At 40.2% G+C, this 20,048-nt stretch overlaps 1 protein-coding gene across 5 annotated transcripts in view; it reads right to left on the bottom strand.

Annotated features, from left to right (window-relative positions):
* Positions 1 to 20,048, bottom strand: part of VPS13B (vacuolar protein sorting 13 homolog B) — a 384,018-nt gene that overhangs the window by 200,842 nt on the left and 163,128 nt on the right. For 4 of the 5 annotated variants that reach the window (XM_035126124.3, XM_035126121.3, XM_035126123.3 and 1 more), the window contains exons 21-22: positions 18,418 to 18,562; positions 8,664 to 8,794 (exon numbers count right to left, since the gene is read on the bottom strand). In XM_035126124.3, coding sequence (XP_034982015.3) covers positions 8,664 to 8,794; positions 18,418 to 18,562 — 276 coding nt within the window. The remainder of the gene's footprint in view (positions 1 to 8,663; positions 8,795 to 18,417; positions 18,563 to 20,048) is intronic. The other variant, XM_088675738.1, reaches the window with a different exon arrangement.

Below are 20,048 nucleotides of genomic sequence, written 5' to 3'. Positions count from 1 at the left end.
AACTTGCCAATCCGTAACTTTTCTAGAAATAATACTAATGTTTGAAATCAATTTTTATATATATTATTTACACAAAAACTAGTAAGATATAGTAAGGCTGCATTCCTTACATGTCTGAGAAGCCCTACTGAATTCAGTGGATTTACTCCAAGGTAAGTGGGCTAAGAATGCAGCCTAAATGAATGTAGATATTACATAGGTATGTACTGTATAGGGAAATGATTGTTGGCATACATCTGCCTCAAGAAACAATGGAGTGCGCCTCTGGAGATGAAGTCAAACCACTGTGTTAGCAGCACCAAAGTTACAGCTTAAGGATGGCTATCGGGTGATGAGAGATCAGAAGGATCTCCACCGGCAATCGAATGAGGAAGACGGAGGAACTTTGCATGTCCTCTGGTACCTGCTGTACTTCACCAAGGGAGGCAAGCACTAGAAAGTCACAAGCCATAATCTTTGCAAAGCACTCAGCTGCATTTCATTCTGCCTAAATATGCTGCACCATATGCTGCTGCCATAAGGATCTAGCACTATGCATTATTAGAATGTTGTTAGATGGCTGGATCACAGACATCCTCACATTTTTTCTTGTTGGTTGGTTTTAATGCTTGATGCTTTTAAGTTCTCAAACCTGTATTAGGGAAGATACTTTCAGACCCGTATCAGAATAGGCAAAATACCCAATTTCTCTGCATTCTTTAGAAATTGGACATCTCAACAGAAATTCAAGCCGTGATGGCTTTTTAACCAGTTCTGTCAAAGAATAAGACAGGGGCATATGCGAATTAGAATCGCACCCCCAATTAGTGTTCTTTGTGCAAGATTGAGGGCACTAGGAGAAGGGGACGACAGAGGACAAGATGGTTGGACAGTGTTCTCGAAGCTACAAACATGAGTTTGACCAAACTGCGGGAGGCAGTGCAAGACAGGAGTGCCTGGCGTGCTATGGTCCATGGGGTCACGAAGAGTCGGACACGACTAAACGACTAAACAACAACAACAACAATTAAGCTCATGCTTTGACATTATGAAATTGCTGCCCCCCAAAAAAACAATTTATTCACAATAAATTGGTATTCATCTGAAAAAGAATCAGTTGGCATGTGCACTCCTGCAACACATAAGAATACGTTTGTAAGATCTTGATGCACACCTGGACAGCTCACATCTGGACAAATTTCTATGTTGGGGAAACCAGCTAACTGAAGCTATTCCACTGCACTGGAAAGAAGACTACCAACATCTCCTTAACCGCTACTTCCCCGTAGATGCTGAGGTCCTCTCACAAATTCCTCAAAAACAAGTTAGAGATGAACTTACAATATCTCCAAATCTGGGAGAGTTGTGTACAGCTATTAACCAAATGAAAAACAACAAAGCCAGTGGACCTGATGGGATACCTGCTGAAATCTTCAAAGTGGGTGGAATTGAACTTACACAACAACTTCACAAGCTCATCAAAATAAATCTGGGAAAGAGAAGCGACCCCAGCAGACTTTAGGGATGCCAAAATTATTAATCTCTTTTTAAAAAAGGTGACAGAACTGATTGCAGAAACTATTGAGGCATCTGTCTATTAGCCGGCAAAATTCCTGCAAGGATCTTAGCAAACCGTCTCTTAACAATATCCCGGGTGACACTTTCTGAATCCCAAAATGGTTTTTGGCCGTCTAGGGGGACAGTGGACATGATTTTCACTGCTCGACAGCTTCAGGAAAAATGCAGAGAACAAAACCAACCCCTGTATATGGAGTTTATCGACCTGACTAAGGCTCTCGACACTGTAAATCGTAATGCCCTGTGGACTGCCCTTCTGAAAATTGTCTGCTCAGATAAATTTGTAAACATCATTCGGCTCCTCCATGATAGCAACAATCGCAGATAACAATGGCTCTCAAAGTGAACCATTCACAGTGGGATCAGGTGTTAAACAGGGTTGTGTTATTGCCCCAACTCTATTCATTATTTTCATTGCCATGATCCTACACTTTGTTGAAGGGAAACTCCCCACTGGGGTAGAAATCATATATCGAACAGATGGAAAGCTCTTCAATCTGAGCAGGCTGAAAGCAAAGAGTAAGGTTACCGTAACTTCCATCATAGAGCTTCAGTATGCTGATGACAACGTAGTGTGCGCAAGCTCAGAGGATGACCTCCAAACCATCCTAAATATATCTGCAGAAGCTTACGAAAAGCTTGGCCTATCACTCAACATCCAAAAAACCAAAGTGCTGCACCAACAAGTACAAAATAACCCCTCTGCAGCGCCACAAATCCAACTCAATGGTGTAACATTGGAAAATGTTAATCACTTCTCCTACCTAGGCAGTTATCTTTCTACAAGGGTCAACATGGATGCCAAAATCCAGCATTGCCTGAGCTCTGTGAGTGTGGCTTTCTCCCAACTGAAGTCCAGTGTTTGAGGACCAGGACATTCTCAGGGAAACCAAAATGCTTATTTACAAAGCTATTGTTCTACCAACCTTACTATATGCTTGTGAAACATGGACCACTTACAAACGCCATCTCCAACTTCTCAAAAGATTCCATCAATGGTGTCTCTGAAAAATCTTACACATCACTTGGGAAGACAGGCGAACTAATATTAGTGTACTGGAAGCAAAGATCACCAGTGTTGAAGCAATGTTTCTTCAACATCAACTTCGATGGACTGGTCATGTTGTACGGATGCCTGATTATTATCTTTCAAAGCAACTACTCTATTCCGAACTTTAAAATGGAAAGTGCAATGCTGGTGGTCAACAAAAGAGGTTTAAAGACTGTCTCAAGGCAAATCTAAAAAAAGTAGTATAAACACCAACAACTGGAAAACACTGGCCTGCAAGCGCTCCAGTTCAGGCATCCCCAAACTACGGCCCTCCAGATGTTTTGGCCTACAACCCCCATGATCCCTAGCTAACAGGACCAGTGGTCGGGGAAGATGGGGATTGTAGTCCAAAACATCTGGAGGGCCGAAGTTTGGGGATGCCTGCTCCAGTTGGAGAACAGCCTTTACCAAAGGTGTCATAGACTTTGAAGACACTTGAACTCAGAACGCAAGGGAGAAACGTGCTAAGGCATGCTTGGCAAATCCACATCGTGATCAACTCCTGCCCGGGAACCAATGTCCCCACTGTGGAAGGATGTGTGGGTCCAGAATTGCCCTCCAGGGTCACTTACGGACTCATTGTTAAAATCGTGTTTATGGAAGACAATCTTCCTCGCCAAAGAAGAAGCACATGCATATGTATGTAGTTACAGGTAGGTAGATGTGTTGGTCTGGTGTAGTCGAAACAAAATAAAAAAATTCCTTCCAGTAGCACCTTAGAGACCAACTAAGTTTGTTATTGGGATGAGCTTTCGTGTGCATGCACACTTCTTCAGATACCACAGATGTGTAACTGTGTGCTCTGCACATACACACACACAGAGAGAGAGAGAGAGAGAAAGAGAGTAAAAGAAAAGGAAGAGTACTTCTAAAAAATTATTAGTTGTTTGATTAAACAAGAATGTATCACATATCGCTTTATTGATAGAAATAGTACTTTAAAATATATGTAATCCAAATATCTTAAAATTCCTGTTACATCAATAGCTTATATTAAAGCTATCAAATAAATCTTTTTACACTTTAAAAATAACTATTAAACTGTGTGTCTAAAATTGTGAATTTAATGTGAAATGTGACTGATTTATATAACTGAATATAAATCTGCAGCAGTAAATCTTACATTAATGTAAGGATCTGACAATCCAAGGGAAAGAAAATGAAGTAATCTGCCAGTAAGAAGTCCTCAAGCTGGGGGTCAGATCCTGTTCATGGAAACCATCTGGTTGGGACCCTCTAAGCCACACCAAACACAAATGATCTTTTAAAAAAATATCCTATTCATTAATGCATCACAGCTGCACTGAGTGTTACTTCATTTTTCCATGGCAACATCCTTTCTGTTTCAAGGATCGTATTTCAGTTTTGGTAGCAACGTGTTCTTTTGCCAATACCGAACATACTTGTGTGCTAAAGACAAGGAATTATTACAAATTCTTGAAACAAAATCACCTCCTTTTTGATTATGTTAAGGATTGTGCTTGCTACGCAACACTCCCTAATAACAGAACAACAAAGGGCAGCTAATATGCATGCAAAATATGCATCTATTTTGTGTTCTTGATAAAATGCGTAAGTCTCAAAATGTGTCAATTTCCACACTAATAAAATCAGTCTTTAGTAAGAAACTAAAATTCTCCTGTTGTATAACTTCAAATTGAACCAAATAAGAATTTTAAGTTACACAACAGGGAAGTTTTAGTTTTCTATTAGAAAAAAGAACAATATAGTATTAAAATGGTAATATCCATATTGATATGGCATGTTTTCAAAATGTTTCACTTACATTTTCTAAGCAATCTTTACACAAAACTTGCAAAGGAGACTAGCATTATAGTCTCCATAATTCATTTACAGTCTGAGGGAAAAGTGCCCTCACTAATAATTTTATTATAATAATAGTAATGTTATTATTTGTATGCTGCCCATCTGACTGGATAGCCCCAGCCACTCCCAACAGAAATATTAAAAACACAATAAATATTAAAAACACAGTAATTTTATGAGTCATCTCTCACCCAAGATTTGAACAAGATCTTTCCAGAAAATTATTGCACCAGTTCATATTTATAAGAATTTTACTTCATATGTCCACATGATTTAAATGTTAAATTGTGTATTGTAAAATAGGGATGGTCTCAAACACTGTAAATTGTAATTACTGTATATATTAATCTTTGACAAATATAATATTTAAAATTTGTGAAACACTGGAGGTGACATTGAGGGAGAGAGGTAACATCTATAAAAGGGATGGGAAACTTCACACCTGGGGGCCAAATGCAGCCTTACAGGGATCCCTGTCTGGCCCTCAGTCCACCCGCCTCAGCCATGCTCCCTTCACTAGGCTCCACCCCTTCTGACTACAACACACTCCTCATCAGCCCTACTACATCTCGTGCTTAAGTGTCTTTGCATGGATGGGATTCATCCATCAACAGTGATAATATGTTTTACTTTCCAGGATGGAGAGATGTATGTATAGAAACCTCTGAATTGTGCATGGCTTCAATGCATCCTTCACTAAAAAGGTAAGAGCCACATCTGTTACTCCTCCCACTTTTTTGCCTCTGGACACACCCACCCCTGGTATATGGCCCCTGGAAGACTGGCTGTAAAGGAACATGGTCCTTGGACCAATCCCCCCCCCGCCCCCACTCCAATCTATTCCACAACCCCATCATCAACTCCAAGACCTTAAAGTTTCAGCTTTCTGGCATCTCCAGCCTCAAACAAATCAATGCTGGGGCTTTTGGGGGGTGGGGGTGGAGTATTATTGAGTAGTTGTGGATTCTCCTTCATTAGATGTTTTTCGGCAAAGGTTGGATGACTATCTACTTTGGTTGAAATTCCTGCATTATAGGTCGTTGAACCAGTTGATCCTTGGGGTCCTCTTCTGACTCTATGATTCTATGATTTGATGACACTTTACAGCCTAGAAATTAGCAACAACCAGTTGTTGGATGAAGTTCACAAGAGATCCTAAGATGATCCACACCATCATCTTCAGCAACTCCAACAAGAAGAATTCAGCGCCAGTGATCAAAAGTCAGGAGATCAATGAACGCAAGTATGGAAGGACCAAGGTAAGCAGCAAGTAATGCAAGGCAGAAGGAAGGAACGAGGCCAAAGGGTGAAGCAAAGAGTTGATTTCAAGGTCACATTTTGTGCATATGCTTTTGCTTTCGGTGGTGATCTTATGAACACACACAGAGGAAATGGGAATGTTTCCTTTGGAAATATTATACTGTACCGCAGCAAAGATTCCTGTCAGGTTGACTTCATGGGTTTAGACCAGGCATCCCCAAACTGCGGCCCTCCAGATGTTTTGGCCTACAACTCCCATGATCCCTAGCTAACAGGACTAGTGGTCGGGGAAGATGGGAATTGTAGTCCAAAACATCTGGAGGGCCGGAGTTTGGGGGTGCCTGGTTTAGACATTCTACTAGAACAACTATGAGTGCAAATGAAGCAGGAATTGTGTCACAATCAGAAAGCAAGTGAGGGAACCCAAGAAAATAATTTGTCAAAGTGTATAGCCAGTTACGATGGAGTCTAACTGCACTTTGAACTTCTGCTTATGCCACAGAATTTCACCTTCCTTTCTTCCACCTGCAGCTTCCTGTGTACTACCAAAATCTGCTCAAGAGGGACTCCCAACCTTTTAGAATTGATTTTAAGGCTGTGGGGGGAGTACTGCAAGGGGTGAGGGGAAGGGGAAGTCCCTTTGCATGATCAGCAGCCTATTTCACTCACACATGGACAGTTCAGGAAACAGCACTTAAGAGTACAGGACTGTGTGTGCACCAGTTCTGGCTATCTTTTCATTTGAGGCTAAGAGCCTTCCATACTGCACACACCACGCCATCACCATATTTCCAACTCCGATTCATTTTGTTTTCAATATGTCAGTGAATTCAAATCATATTGACTTAAAATACCGATTCAAATATTTTCAAGTAACTAAGGATTCATTTTCTAAAGTACTTAAGGAACATTTTGATAATAGTGTATTTATGTGAAACATATTAGTAAAAATGTGGAGTTATTTGGTCGGTGCTCAACATACTATTACTCATTATTAACTCATGCCAAAATGTGGAACCCTTGTTATTCTCAATGAAATCAAGCATTAACAACCATTTAAAAATAATTGTGTTTACGTTACTTCATAAGTTGAGCAGCTATTAGTACCAGGAACACATGCAAAGTGAACACTTCCCTCCCTCATGCTATAGTTGCCAAAAGACACTGCAAAGTTTATGCTGGAATCGTTAGCAGCTATAGAAAAAAAGCCCTTGCATAACAGCATTTTAAAAATTACATCATAACTACTTACAACAAGCCTAGTTCATGGAGTTGTCATGCTGGACACTATTGTGAGCAAAACAGGCAAGCAGACACTAGCCTTCGATCCAAAGTAACTTTTCCAGGTGTTTCTGTTCTAAGCATTTATTTATTTATTTATTTATAAATACAAAGAACAACCCTTTCATGCTTTCAAATTATGAAGACAACTATCTCCTTTTCAGTCTATATTTGTCATCCTATAAAATCAATCTCCTGTAAATTGCTACCCCCAAACCATACTGCCAAAATACATCCACATAAGCCCTGGCTGACTACAATGAGAAGGGCAGCTTTCAAGTTTTCTCAGATTGTTGTTCTATATTTAGCGATGGTGGAACTCCCAAGAATGCTATACCATTGTTCAAATAGAAAAAATACATTGGGCTTTATAATAAGGGCCAGAACACTGCAAACGTGATTAGCAAATCAGGAACATTGGGTACATACACACCTCAACTGCAGTCCACTTTGCAGTCAAGAACTTTGACAGTACTGCTGTTAGCCTGAAACATGGCTAGCAAGGGAATCCCTTAAATCAGTATTTAAAACAATGAACTGCCATAGACATCAATGAGAGAGGAGGACTTTATCAAGCCCCCTCTGCTGATGATCCCAACTAGCATCAAGTCAGCAGTTGGAGGAAAGAATTGTGTGGCATGAGTGACCCTGAACTCCTGGCCTGGGTGCTGTTACATACTTTGCTCATAGATCTGATTCTGGAGCAGGGAGTTCTTCTGGGGAAGGGGTTGCTCTCCAAGACAGCCAGAAACTGCATTGGCAGAACTGTATAGCTGTGCTATAGGAATGTAAAACTTTAAGAACTGGTGCCTGAACTGGCTTTTTCTCTCCTCCCATTCCTTTTTCCTCCTGCATCCTGTCTTCTAGATTTTAAGCCTAAGGAGGGATGCATTCCTGAGGCTGACTAACAATTTGCTTTACCAGGAGCTAGATTTATAACTTTATTGCCGCCAAGTACAAATGTATTGTTAGTTTCAAATTGAAATGAATAATAAAATCACCCAAGTGCCATGAGCTCAAATCTCCCTGACAAACAATCCCAATAGGGGGGAAACCCACCCTGTTATCATTTGGCAAAAATTTCTGCTGAGAATAGAGTAACTTTAGACTTAGATCTCCAAATCATCTCATTCAAACAGTATATAGATAAGCAAGGCAATCTGTAGTAGTTGGAAATCTATGCTTTTCAAATTCAAGTGAACCGGAAATGTAATGGAGCAAAAGTCTGCCATACACTGGAGTTGGAGCACTGTTTGCCTGGTTCCCACAACAACCTGTGAGTTTAATTTCTTTTTTAACTCAAAAGATAGTCATAGGTTGCAGTCTAACTGGATATTTGGATGATGGGAGTTCTTAAAAGTAGCACTAATCCGCTGCTTGTAAATGACCATGAGATATTGTATAAAATATACAAACAAACAAGGCACTGCAGAAAGCTCACAGTCAATGCACCGCTATTGCTACATGTGACCACACACAAGATAATGTGCAGAAGACCATACTTAACTCTTCTCTTGTTTCAACCAAAGGGGCTTAAAGTGCTTAAGACTGGCTTCATCATTTCTTATATAAACAAACGCTGGGAACCTATCTTAAAAGAGTTTCAAAATAAGCTAAAATCCTAGAAAGTATCAAGTATTTCAAATATTCCATTCTCTTCCCCCCACCACCCCCGCCAGCATCTTACCTGAAGTGTAAGGCGCTTGACTGCATTCCACAATACCCCAATAAATTCTTTCATCTTTTCCTCAGGACTTCTGCTGCAGCTTTCAGATGAGCTCAGCATGGCTTTCACTGGAACTGATAAAGGTCGTGATTCTTAAAAATAAAAGGAAGATAGAATACATTTGAGAACTTAGTTTGTTTTACTTGATGCCTAGTAGCATAATCTAACCAAAGTTAGTCACCACAAGTTCTACCGAAACCTATGTAACTCTAATTAATCAGAAGTAACTTATTCGATTAGTTTCAACAGGCCTTAGTTGAATTGAACTAAATGAGCAAGCATTGTGGATAGGTCAGATTTTTAAAATAGTCCAATAGCATCCCACCATTTCATATAGCTAGCGGTTACTTTCAAATAATTTAGTACAAAAACATTTGGCAAATAAGAGGGAGATTTTAGCTTTGAATGTGCCAAAGAACCTGAATTAGAAATTCAGCAGTTTGGTTATCAAATCTAGGAAGTCTCTTCAATTTATATCACATTCCTTAAAAATTGATGCTATCTGTACGTGCTTTTATATTCATAATTTTATTATTTGCTTATTTATAAATAGCACCACTCTTTCAAGCACATAACAAGCAGGATATTACATTTATAGATCCTCTACAATTACAACATCATATCTTCCAAGTATCTTTTATCAAAGAATGAGTACAACAAAATTAAAAGACAGTAGGAAATTTCAATAAATATCAACATAAATTACAATGACAGAGTAATTGTGCACTATGTTTAAAACAACTGCTTAACTTTCTCAGCGTGGAACAAGCTTGGGATGGTAAGCAGTTAACATTGATCGGCACGTAACTAAATGAAACTATGTAAAAAAACTGTGTATCATTGGCATTACACCTCAGTAATTATGTAAGTTATCTTACATAAATAAAAAACCTGTTTCCGATTTGCTTGTGTTGCCATATTACTAACTTTGTTGGGAATATCCTTGTGTGGCAAACTTGTGGGGAAAGAGTTCTTGGAAAGTAACATGATCACTAGACCAGTTCTTTTTCTATTTCCACACTGACTTTGCTAAACATCTCAAATGGACAAAACAAAAATCTTAAAAGTTAGGAGCTGATTGGGTTCATGTTGATGGCAGACTTGTAATAGTACGGTTATGGAAAACCTTGGAAGGGACAATGATAGATGGTATGATAAGCTCTGCGACTTCACAATGTATGAAAAGACAGCAAGAAAGGTCTGACTGCCTTGGGAGCAAATTAGACACTTTCTGCGATGAATGGGTATATTTTATTATGTATGCAAAGTGCTGACAGAACAACCCTGACAAGGTACTTGAATCTCTGGGACACCTCCCTCCCCCCCTTGAACCAAGCATCTTATGGTTTTCATACTTTATTGAGTTGTAAAAGTTGCCTTTGCTAAAAGTTATTTTGCATAAGTTTTGTATAAGAGAAATACTTCTGCTTTTAATCCCTTATGATGCCTTTCACCAGCTCCCAAGGATGAAGATGTTGATACACAAAAGAGAAAGCAGTACAATGTGCTCTGCATCAATATGAATAAAAACTTGTGGTCACTAGTATGCAGGACAAAAACAGAATCTTTACAAAACAGCATGGTTGGGCTTGTTTTGATGGATTACTGCCAGCATGTGAAAAATACACCGGAAAACGTTCTTCCCCCTCTCCGAATCTTCTGGGAAATATTAGATTTAAATAAAAATATTGCACTCTTTCATGTCTAGTTAACATTCTTCACCCACCTAAAGCATCCTTGTTCAAGCATCCACTGCACAGCAGGCACACACAAACAATAGCCCTTCAGTTATCTAAACGGAAATGTGTGATCTCCTAATTTAAGTGCTTCCCTTCTGCCAACAGATTTCACAGCCTACCAAAGTCTTGCCATTTAAGTGTAAGAATGAATCCAGGTTTTGTATTCAAATTGAGTCTGATTCCTAGTTTTATACAAAACAAAACCAAGAAAAAATAATTATGAAGGATGAACTGCCCAACATTGAATCCCCTGAAGTTTCTGGGTATTTTGCAGCTGGTTTAAACGCTCCAGTTGTCCCAACTTATTGGTTCTCTCTCCATTTACTTCTACAACACCCTTCCTCCTTTCAAAGAGGTGGTGCAGATGTAATGGTTAGGGATCTTTCAATTGCTAGAGGGTCACAGGATTGCATGCACTGTTCACTTCTCCAAATTAAGTATTACATCAACCCCAATGTTAAACAAACCTAACATAGGCTAGGCTTTCCTCTTAATTAGGATGTGAAATCCTTTTAAGATTGTGACAAACTCAGCAAGGAAAGAAAGGGGTGGGTGGGATTTATTTACAGAGGTGAAGTGGAGGTGTGGGAATGTCACTCACAAATTGAAACAGGAGAGGGAGTATAAATCAATTGTGATTTATTTATTTTTTTAAAAAAAGCTTAAAAGGAGGAGCTTAACATAACGATGCAATTTTATGATGAATAAATTTTATTGTACAGAAAAATCACATTAAATATCATATTACAAAGCATGGATGAAACTTTGAATTATTTCCATATATCACTGCCTCCTTCAGTCAGGGCTGGACTGAACATGTCACTTTCAGGGCTCAGACTTAACTCATACACTTACATACCATACTCTAAGACACCTCAAGACCCCACTAAGTGCTGCAGAAAGACTATACAAGTCTCACCATCTAATTAGCCTCCTAAAGTGTCCACGTTTTACTCCCTCATAACCGTGATAGCACATAGTTAACGATACATAAGATATGGAGGTTACCGTATTTTTCGCTCCATAAGATGCACCTTTTTCCTCCTAAAAAGTAAGAGGAAATGTCTGTGCATCTTATGGAGCGAATGCATGGTCCCTGGAGCCGAAATGCCCAGGGGTGAAAGGCAGATCATGCTTTTTTTTTTTGAAAGAGCTAAAGACTAACAAGAGGGAAAGAGAGTGTTGAAAGGACCCGCTCAGCAGCTGATTGCAAGAGATCAGGGAGGCAGATAAGGGAGCTAGCTCCCTTCCCGCCCCGCCCAGGCCCCTTGCCCAGGCCTCAATTGTTGTCTGCAGAGAGAGGCTGCTTGTTTCCCCAGCGACATGTGAGTGGCTGATTAGATTTTCTGTCTGGAAACTGTAGAAATGGGTCCATTTCTTTCCTAAAGAAGCTGCAGAACTGTGAGTTGAACCCCATTAAAACAGGATTTTTCCCTTTGCAAGGTAAGCTCAGCAACTCTGAGCTGATCCTCAAAAATGGAGCTTTCCCCCTTTGCAAAAGAAGCTTCCTCAAATATTTAATGGGGGGGGGGCAAAGGCACCTAGGCCTCTAGGAGTTGGCTGCCATGCCTAGGACAATTCAAAAAAGCAAAAAAATATATATCTTGTTTTCGTACTCTAAAAACTAGGTGCATCCTATTGTCAGGTGCATCCTATGGAGCGAAAAATACGGCAAATTTCCGGCGGCACTTTTTGGATTTCCTCAAATAGCATGCACACTAAAGGATTCAGGGCTGAGCAGGCAAGGGAAAGAATTAAAGGGACCCTCTCCATAGCCAATTTTCTAATCCAAGGAATAGTCAACATGATGCTTGCAGATACTGGATTACAACTCCCATCAGCCCCAGCCAGCATGGCCAATGGAGAGGGATGGCAGAAGTCCAACAAAATTAAAACGAAGAAGATAAGAATTCACATATTCTGTTCAGCCACTGACAAATTCTAGCCATGGACTGAAAACTGCATACTGGAGGTGGTGGTCATTTCTAGCATCTCTTTAAATGAAGGGAAGTAGTTTCCCTTTTTCTTATCCCTATACATTTTTCATTCTAAGAAATCACATTGCTAAAATGTCAAAATAAGTGAAGAAGTGTGCATGCACACGAAAGCTCATACCAATGACAAACTTAGTTGGTCTCTAAGGTGCTACTGGAAGGATTTGTTGTTGTTGTTGTTTCGACTATGGCAGACCAACACGGCTACCTACCTGTAATAAGGACTATAGTGGGTGATTTTGTTAAAACACCTCTTTGTGCAAATGTTCAACTCTTATTGTATACTGTTGTTGTTGTTGTTTAGTCGTTTAGTCGTGTCCGACTCTTCGTGACCCCATGGACCGTAGCACGCCAGGCACTCCTGTCTTGCACTGCCTCCCGCAATTTGGTCAAACTCATGTTCGTAGCTTCGAGAACACTGTCCAACCATCTCGTCCTCTGTCGTCCCCTTCTCCTAGTGCCCTCAATCTTTCCCAACATCAGGGTCTTTTCCAAGGATTCTTCTCTTCTCATGAGGTGGCCAAAGTATTGGAGTCTCAGCTTCACGATCTGTCCTTCCAGGGAGCACTCAGGGCTGATTTCCTTAAGAATGGATCGGTTTGATCTTCTTGCAGTCCATGGGACTCTCAAGAGTCTCCTCCAGCACCATAATTCAAAAGCATCAATTCTTCGGCGATCAGCCTTATTTATGGTCCAGCTCTCACTTCCATACATCACTACTGGGAAAACCATAGCTTTAACTATACGGACCTTTGTCGGCAAGGTGATGTCTCTGCTTTTTAAGATGCTGTCTAGGTTTGTCATTGCTTTTCTCCCAAGAAGCAGGCGTCTTTTAATTTCGTGACTGCTGTCACCATCTGCAGTGATCAAGGAGCCCAAGAAAGTAAAATCTCTCACTGCCTCCATTTCTTCCCCTTCTATTTGCCAGGAGGTGATGGGACCAGTGGCCATGATCTTGGTTTTTTTGATGTTGAGCTTCAGACCATATTTTGCGCTCTCCTCTTTCACCCTCATTAAAAGGTTCTTTAATTCCTCCTCGCTTTCTGCCATCAAGGTTGTGTCATCTGCATATCTGAGGTTGTTGATATTTCTTCCGGCAATCTTAATTCCGGCTTGGGATTCATGTAGTCCAGCCTTTCGCATGATGAATTCTGCATATAAGTTAAATAAGCAGGGAGACAATATACAACCTTGTCGTACTCCTTTCCCAATTTTGAACCACTCAGTTGTTCCATATCCAGTTCTAACTGTAGCTTCTTGTCCCACATAGAGATTTCTCAGGAGACAGATGAGGTGATCAGGCACTCCCATTTCTTTAAGAACTTGCCATAGTTTGCTGTGGTCGACACAGTCAAAGGCTTTTGCATAGTCAATGAAGCAGAAGTAGACGTTTTTCTGGAACTCTCTAGCTTTCTCCATAATCCAGCGCATGTTTGCTATTTGGTCTCTGGTTCCTCTGCCCTTTCGAAATCCAGCTTGCACTTCTGGGAGTTCTCGGTCCACATACTGCCTAAGCCTGCCTTGTAGAATTTTAAGCATAACCTTGCTAGCGTGTGAAATGAGCGCAATTGTGCGGTAGTTGGAGCATTCTTTGGCACTGCCCTTCTTTGGAATTGGGATGTAGACTGATCTTCTCCAATCCTCTGGCCATTGCTGAGTTTTCCAAACTTGCTGGCATATTGGGTGTAGCACCTTAACAGCATCATCTTTTAAAATTTTAAATAGTTCAGCTGGAATATCATCACTTCCACTGGCCTTGTTATTAGCAGTGCTTTCTAAGGCCCATTTGACTTCACTCTCCAAGATGTCTGGCTCAAGGTCAGCAACCACACTACCTGGGGTGTACGAGACCTCCATATCTTTCTGGTATAATTCCTCTGTGTATTCTTGCCACCTCTTCTTGATGTCTTCTGCTTCTGTTAGGTCCTTACCACTTTTGTCCTTGATTATGGTAATCTTTGTACGAAATGTTCCTTTCATATCTCCAATTTTCTTGAACAGATCTCTGGTTTTCCCCATTCTATTGTTTTCCTCTATTTCTTTGCATTGCTCATTTAAGAAGACCCTCTTGTCTCTCCTTGCTGTTTTTTGGAAATCTGCATTCAGTTTCCTGTATCTTTCCCTATCTCCCTTGCATTTTGCTTGCCTCCTCTCCTCCGCTATTTGTAAGGCCTCGTTGGACAGCCATTTTGCTTTCTTGCATTTCCTTTTCCTTGGGATGGTTTTCGTTGCTGCCTCCTGTATAATGTTACGAGCCTCCATCCATAGTTCTTCAGGCACTCTGTCCACCAAATCTAAATCCTTAAACCTGTTCCTCACTTCCACTGTGTATTCATAAGGGATTTGATTCAGATTGTATCTTACTGGCCCAGTGGTTTTTCCTACTTTCTTCTGTTTAAGCTGGAATTTTGCTATAAGAAGCTGATGATCTGAGTTACAGTCAGCTCCAGGTCTTGTTTTTGCTGACTGTATAGAGCTTCTCCATCTTTGGCTGCAGAGAATATAATCAATCTGATTTCGATGCTGCCCATTTGGTGATATCCATGTGTAGAGTCGTCTCTTGTGTTGTTGGAAGAGAGTGTTTGTGATGACCAGCTTGTTCTCTTGACAGAACTCTATTAGCCTTTGCCCTGCTTCATTTTGAACTCCCAGGCCAAACTTGCCAGTTGTTCCTTTTATCTCTTGATTCCCTACTTTAGCATTCCAATCCCCTGTAATGAGAAGAACATCCTTCTTTGGTGTCATTTCTAGAAGGTGTTGTAGGTCTTCATAGAATTGGTCAATTTCACTTTCTTCAGCACCGGTAGTTGGTGCATAAACTTGGATTACTGTGATGTTAAAAGGTCTGCCTTGGATTCGTATCGAGATCATTCTGTCATTTTTGAGATTGCATCCCATTACAGCTTTTGCCACTCTTTTGTTGACTATGAGGGCCACTCCATTTCTAGTACGGGATTCTTGCCCACAGTAGTAGATATGATAGTCATCCGAACTGAATTCGCCCATTCCCTTCCATTTTAGTTCACTGATGCCCAGGATGTCGATATTTATTCTTGTCATCTCATTTTTGACCACATCCAGCTTACCTCCATTCATGGTTCTTACATTCCAGGTTCCTATGCAATATTTTTCTTTACAGCATCGGACTTTCCTTTCGCTTCCAGGCATATCCGCAACTGAGCGTCCTTTCGGCTTTGGCCCAGCCGCTTCATCAGCTCTGAATCTACTTGTACTTGTCCTCCGCTCTTCCTCAGTAGCATGTTGGACGCCTTCCGACCTGAGGGGCTCATCTTCCAGCGTCATAACTTTTATATGCCTGTTGTCTTTGTCCATGGAGTTTTCTTGGCAGGGTTACTGGAGTGGCTTGCCAGTTCCTTCTCCAGGTGGATCACGTTTAGTCAAAACTCTCCACTATGACCTGTCCATCTTGGGTGGCCCTGCATGGCATAGCTCATAGCTTCTCTGAGTTATTCAAGCCCCTTCGCCACGACAAGGCATTGATCCATGAAGGGGTTATTGTATACTGATTAAACAATAAAAAATAGTTTACAGCCACAAAAAAAAACTTTATCTGAACTTATAAAAAGCTCTACCATATTTTAAAAGTGATATATGTCTGGCTGGAATGCTCTCTGCTGAATGCTCAGTAATGGAAACACAGAACTAGGGAATATTTTCAAAGTGGCAAGTCTTGACCTCAAGATGACACAACCTTTGTTTGTCTCCAAAGAGCAGAGGGACAAGAAAATGTCATCTGAGAAAATTATTGGGAATTCAGAAGAGACAAGGCCATTTATTTTGAGAGCAAGGGCAAGAGCTGTGTGTCTCTGTGTGTTTGTAAAACATTGGGCTTTTTATTATTATTTCCCGAGTAAATCATATTTTCCCACCCTTTATTTCGAGCAAGGTTTCAGTTGCCATTACTTCCCAAACTACTAGAATCAAAGAACAGGAGTTTAAGCTATATACCAGCTGCAACCAAAGTTGCCATCCTAGAGCACGAGATACAATATCAGTTTCTAGCAGTTCTCAAGACAGCTCCCTAAGACTCATGTTGTAACTGAAAGTCATAAAGGACTTTTAAGACAGTGCACAGGACATTTTGTTAATCACTCAAAAGTTTTCTAAAATATACAATTTTGGTGACATTAAGGCTGCAATTTATGCCCACTCACTTGGGAATATTTCCCCATTGAACTCACTGGGGCTTTCAAGTTAGCATGCATAAAAATGGGCTCCAAAAATCTTTGCTATCTTTATTTTAAGGTTTGATAGGTAGCAGCAGACTTTTAAATCAACAAATGCAAATAGTCCAAAAAATTACAATAAAGCCTAACAGCTATCAAACCAAAAAATCTCCTAAGAGAATAAAATCTACCATATGCTGTTCATTAATTGCAAGTTTCAGTTCCACAGAATTATTTTACAATAAAACTAAAGATCCAATTAACAGAAAAAGAAACAGATTTAAGTTGAGCTGGTAAAAGAAAGTATGTTATTATAACGGAAATGTTTTTAAAATGTATCAGTCCCACCAAGAAAGGCTTCCTTCTTCATGAGCAAATATTAATTTCATTAAATAATTAGAAACTGATTCCATCCATCTCTAGGGTTGATTTAAGATACAGCTTTTCCTCAAAAGATGATACAGCAAATTAAAGATGCTTGTTGTGGCCTTTACTCTTCATAGCTGAATTAAAATAGATGAGTGGCCAAACCCTCAGCTGTGCTAAACTACAGCAGCAAGGCATAAAACCCAGGGCACTCCCTTCCTCTAATGCAGCCACCAACACTTTGGTTCTTGAGAAATAAGAAAAATTAGTCGAAACAAAATTAAAAAATTCCTTACAGCAGCACCTTAAAGACCAACTAAGTTTTTATTTTGGTATGAGCTTTCGTGTGCATGCACACTTCTTCAGATACACTTCATACTCATACCAAAATAAAAACTTAGTTGGTCTTTAAGGTGCTGCTGGAAGGATTTTTTGTTGTTGTTGTTTTGACTACGTCAGACCAACACGGCTACCTACCTGTAACAAGAAAAATTAGGGCACTGACCACTCCCTGAGTAGCATCAAAAGAATCAACTGCCCTACTGAAGTCATTTCTGTGAGAGAGAGCTGCTGGAGAAGGGATGGAACCTGCTGGTAGTGATTGTTTTGATTGATGAAGCCGAGGAGTTGGGCAAAAGTATATATAGGAAGCCTCTAATTCAGTAGAAAATGCATTTATAATGATTGTGGGAGACAGGAGAAAGACTGGACTATGGAGTTTGGGGTGGCTCAGAATCTCAGGCGGGCTATGCTCCATTTCGGCCAACAGAGAAGGCTCCACTGCAAGGGATGTTAATGTAAATGGAAAGGAAATAAAGCAGCCATGTTACTTCAGACCAAAGGTCTATCTAGTCCAGCATCCCATTTCCCAGAGGTACCTCCAAGAAGCCCCAAAGCATGGCATGCAATACTGTATAATAACCCTCCTGTATTATGTACCAGGTGACCTATTATTTACATTATGTTATCTCCATCTACACTTGCAAAAAAAAACCCATCTAGCAAGCCTCAGGGCAAAGTGTGGATTTTAACTCAAGTTTCCTGCAACCAAACACAGCACTCTTTGCCATAATACCACAGTGTGTCTTGTTTATACAACAGCATTGGAAAACTAAGATACACTAAAGCATTCCCTGAACAGCTATCTTTTTGGAGAGGCCAGCAAACTTGAGCTGACCCAATAATGTATTAAAATGAAGTACTATAAAAAAATAATTTGGGGTTAAAGTTAGAAAATGCGACCTAACATTGTAGAACTGAACTGAAAATATATCCATTAAAACTCTAGAAATTGTATATGAAGCTTCCTACATTAACTGCAGAAATGTGTCCCGATATGTACACCTAACCCTGCAGGAATGTACACATGTCGGGGGGGGGAGGGGGAGTTCCTGGAGAATGGGTTGATTTAACTGAAAACAAAACATACCTGTTACAGTTTTTGTTTTGACAGGGCTGCTGGCATATTCAGAGGCCTGATTTGATTGCTGTTTAGCCAAAGGCGTACTTCCAACTGATACCTCATCCTCTTTTTTCCTAGTCACTGGTGTCCCCAGAGAAACAGATCCAGACTGCTAGAAAAAGAAAAAAAAGTACAGTGACTTATTCAGAAACTATGAACAGTACATAAGAAAAGATACTTCATATCATAGAAAGGGCACTATAAGCAGTACTTCTATCACCATAAGTTCCTAGGAAAAAGCTTTGACTTAATAACTAAAGAATATAGAATGCCAAAGCAAATTGTGAAAATGGAATGATGAAAAGCTTTAATGGTCACATTCTTGTATACAACTCCATTCTATTTGTTCTTCCTAACAATTACAGAAAACAAGCTTTTACTAAGTTTCCACTGAGAGAGCCCTAACATTACACATCATTGTAATAGTTACAGGTAAGTAGCCGTGTTGGTCTGACATAGTCGAAACAAAATAAAAAAATTCCTTCCAGCAGCACCTTGGAGACCAACATCTATCTGAAGAAGTGTGCATGCACACGAAAGCTCATACCAATGACAAACTTAGTTGGTCTCTAAGGTGCTGCTGGAAGGAATTTATTTTGTTTCGACATCATTGTAATGTTAGTCATTGTCAACAGTTTGGGTGGCCCTACAGTTGTTTTGGATGCCAGTCTAAGAATCTGTCCCAAAGCAAATCCTTCAGGATTATTATCCTCATATTGTAGAGCAGAGTTACAGCTATGGGAGTCAGAAACCTGGTTTGCACATAATGCTAAGACAAACCATGGCTTAGTGCAAATCTGCAAGCCTACAGGCTCCCAGGTAAACAGTATTTATCCATGTGTTTATCTAATGCAGACATCCCCAAACTGCGGCCCTCCAGATGTTTTGGCCTACAACTCCCATGATCCCTAGCTAACAGGACCAGTGGTCGGGGAAGATGGGAATTGTAGTCCAAAACATCTGGAGGGCCGAAGTTTGGGGATGCCTGGTCTAATGCACTTGTACACCCATTCAAGATGGCAGCTATCTGAGCAAGTCCCAGTTTATCTTTCCCATACTTTCTTTTATGTGTCCTGAATCTTCCAGCATTCATATTCATTGGATGTTCTAACGTTATGAGAGAGGAAGAAAAACTTTACTAATAATCCCTAGCACAAAATCTTCCTTTTTCACAGCTGCCAAACACAGGATCAACATCTTCCTCAAGATACTCGCTATGATCCCAAGCTCTCATTCTTGGTCAGGTCAGTCACTGCCACTTCAAACCCCACGAGCATAAATGTGAAATTAATATTATTATTTTTTGCACATCACTTTACACTTGTTTACATAGAATTGCATTTGCCATTTTACCACTCATTCTCTTAGTTTGGAGGAGTCCTTTTAGAGCTTTTCACAATCTCTTTTTGTTTTAATGACCCTGAACAATTTAGCATCATCAGCAAACCTGGCCACCTCATGCTCACCCCTAACTCTAGATCATTTCTGAACAAATTAAAAAGCACAGTTCTGAATACTGATCCTTGGGGAACTCAACGCTGTACATCCCTCCCTTTGAAGAGATGTCAATTTATTCCTACTGTCTGCTTCCCGCTGCT

The sequence above is a fragment of the Zootoca vivipara genome, chromosome 8 (assembly GCF_965207765.1).
Source record: "Zootoca vivipara chromosome 8, rZooViv2.hap1.1, whole genome shotgun sequence".
Taxonomy (NCBI): Eukaryota; Metazoa; Chordata; class Lepidosauria; order Squamata; family Lacertidae; genus Zootoca; species Zootoca vivipara.
The sequence above is the reverse complement of the archived record's forward strand: the minus strand, read 5'-3'. Positions and strand labels throughout refer to the sequence as shown.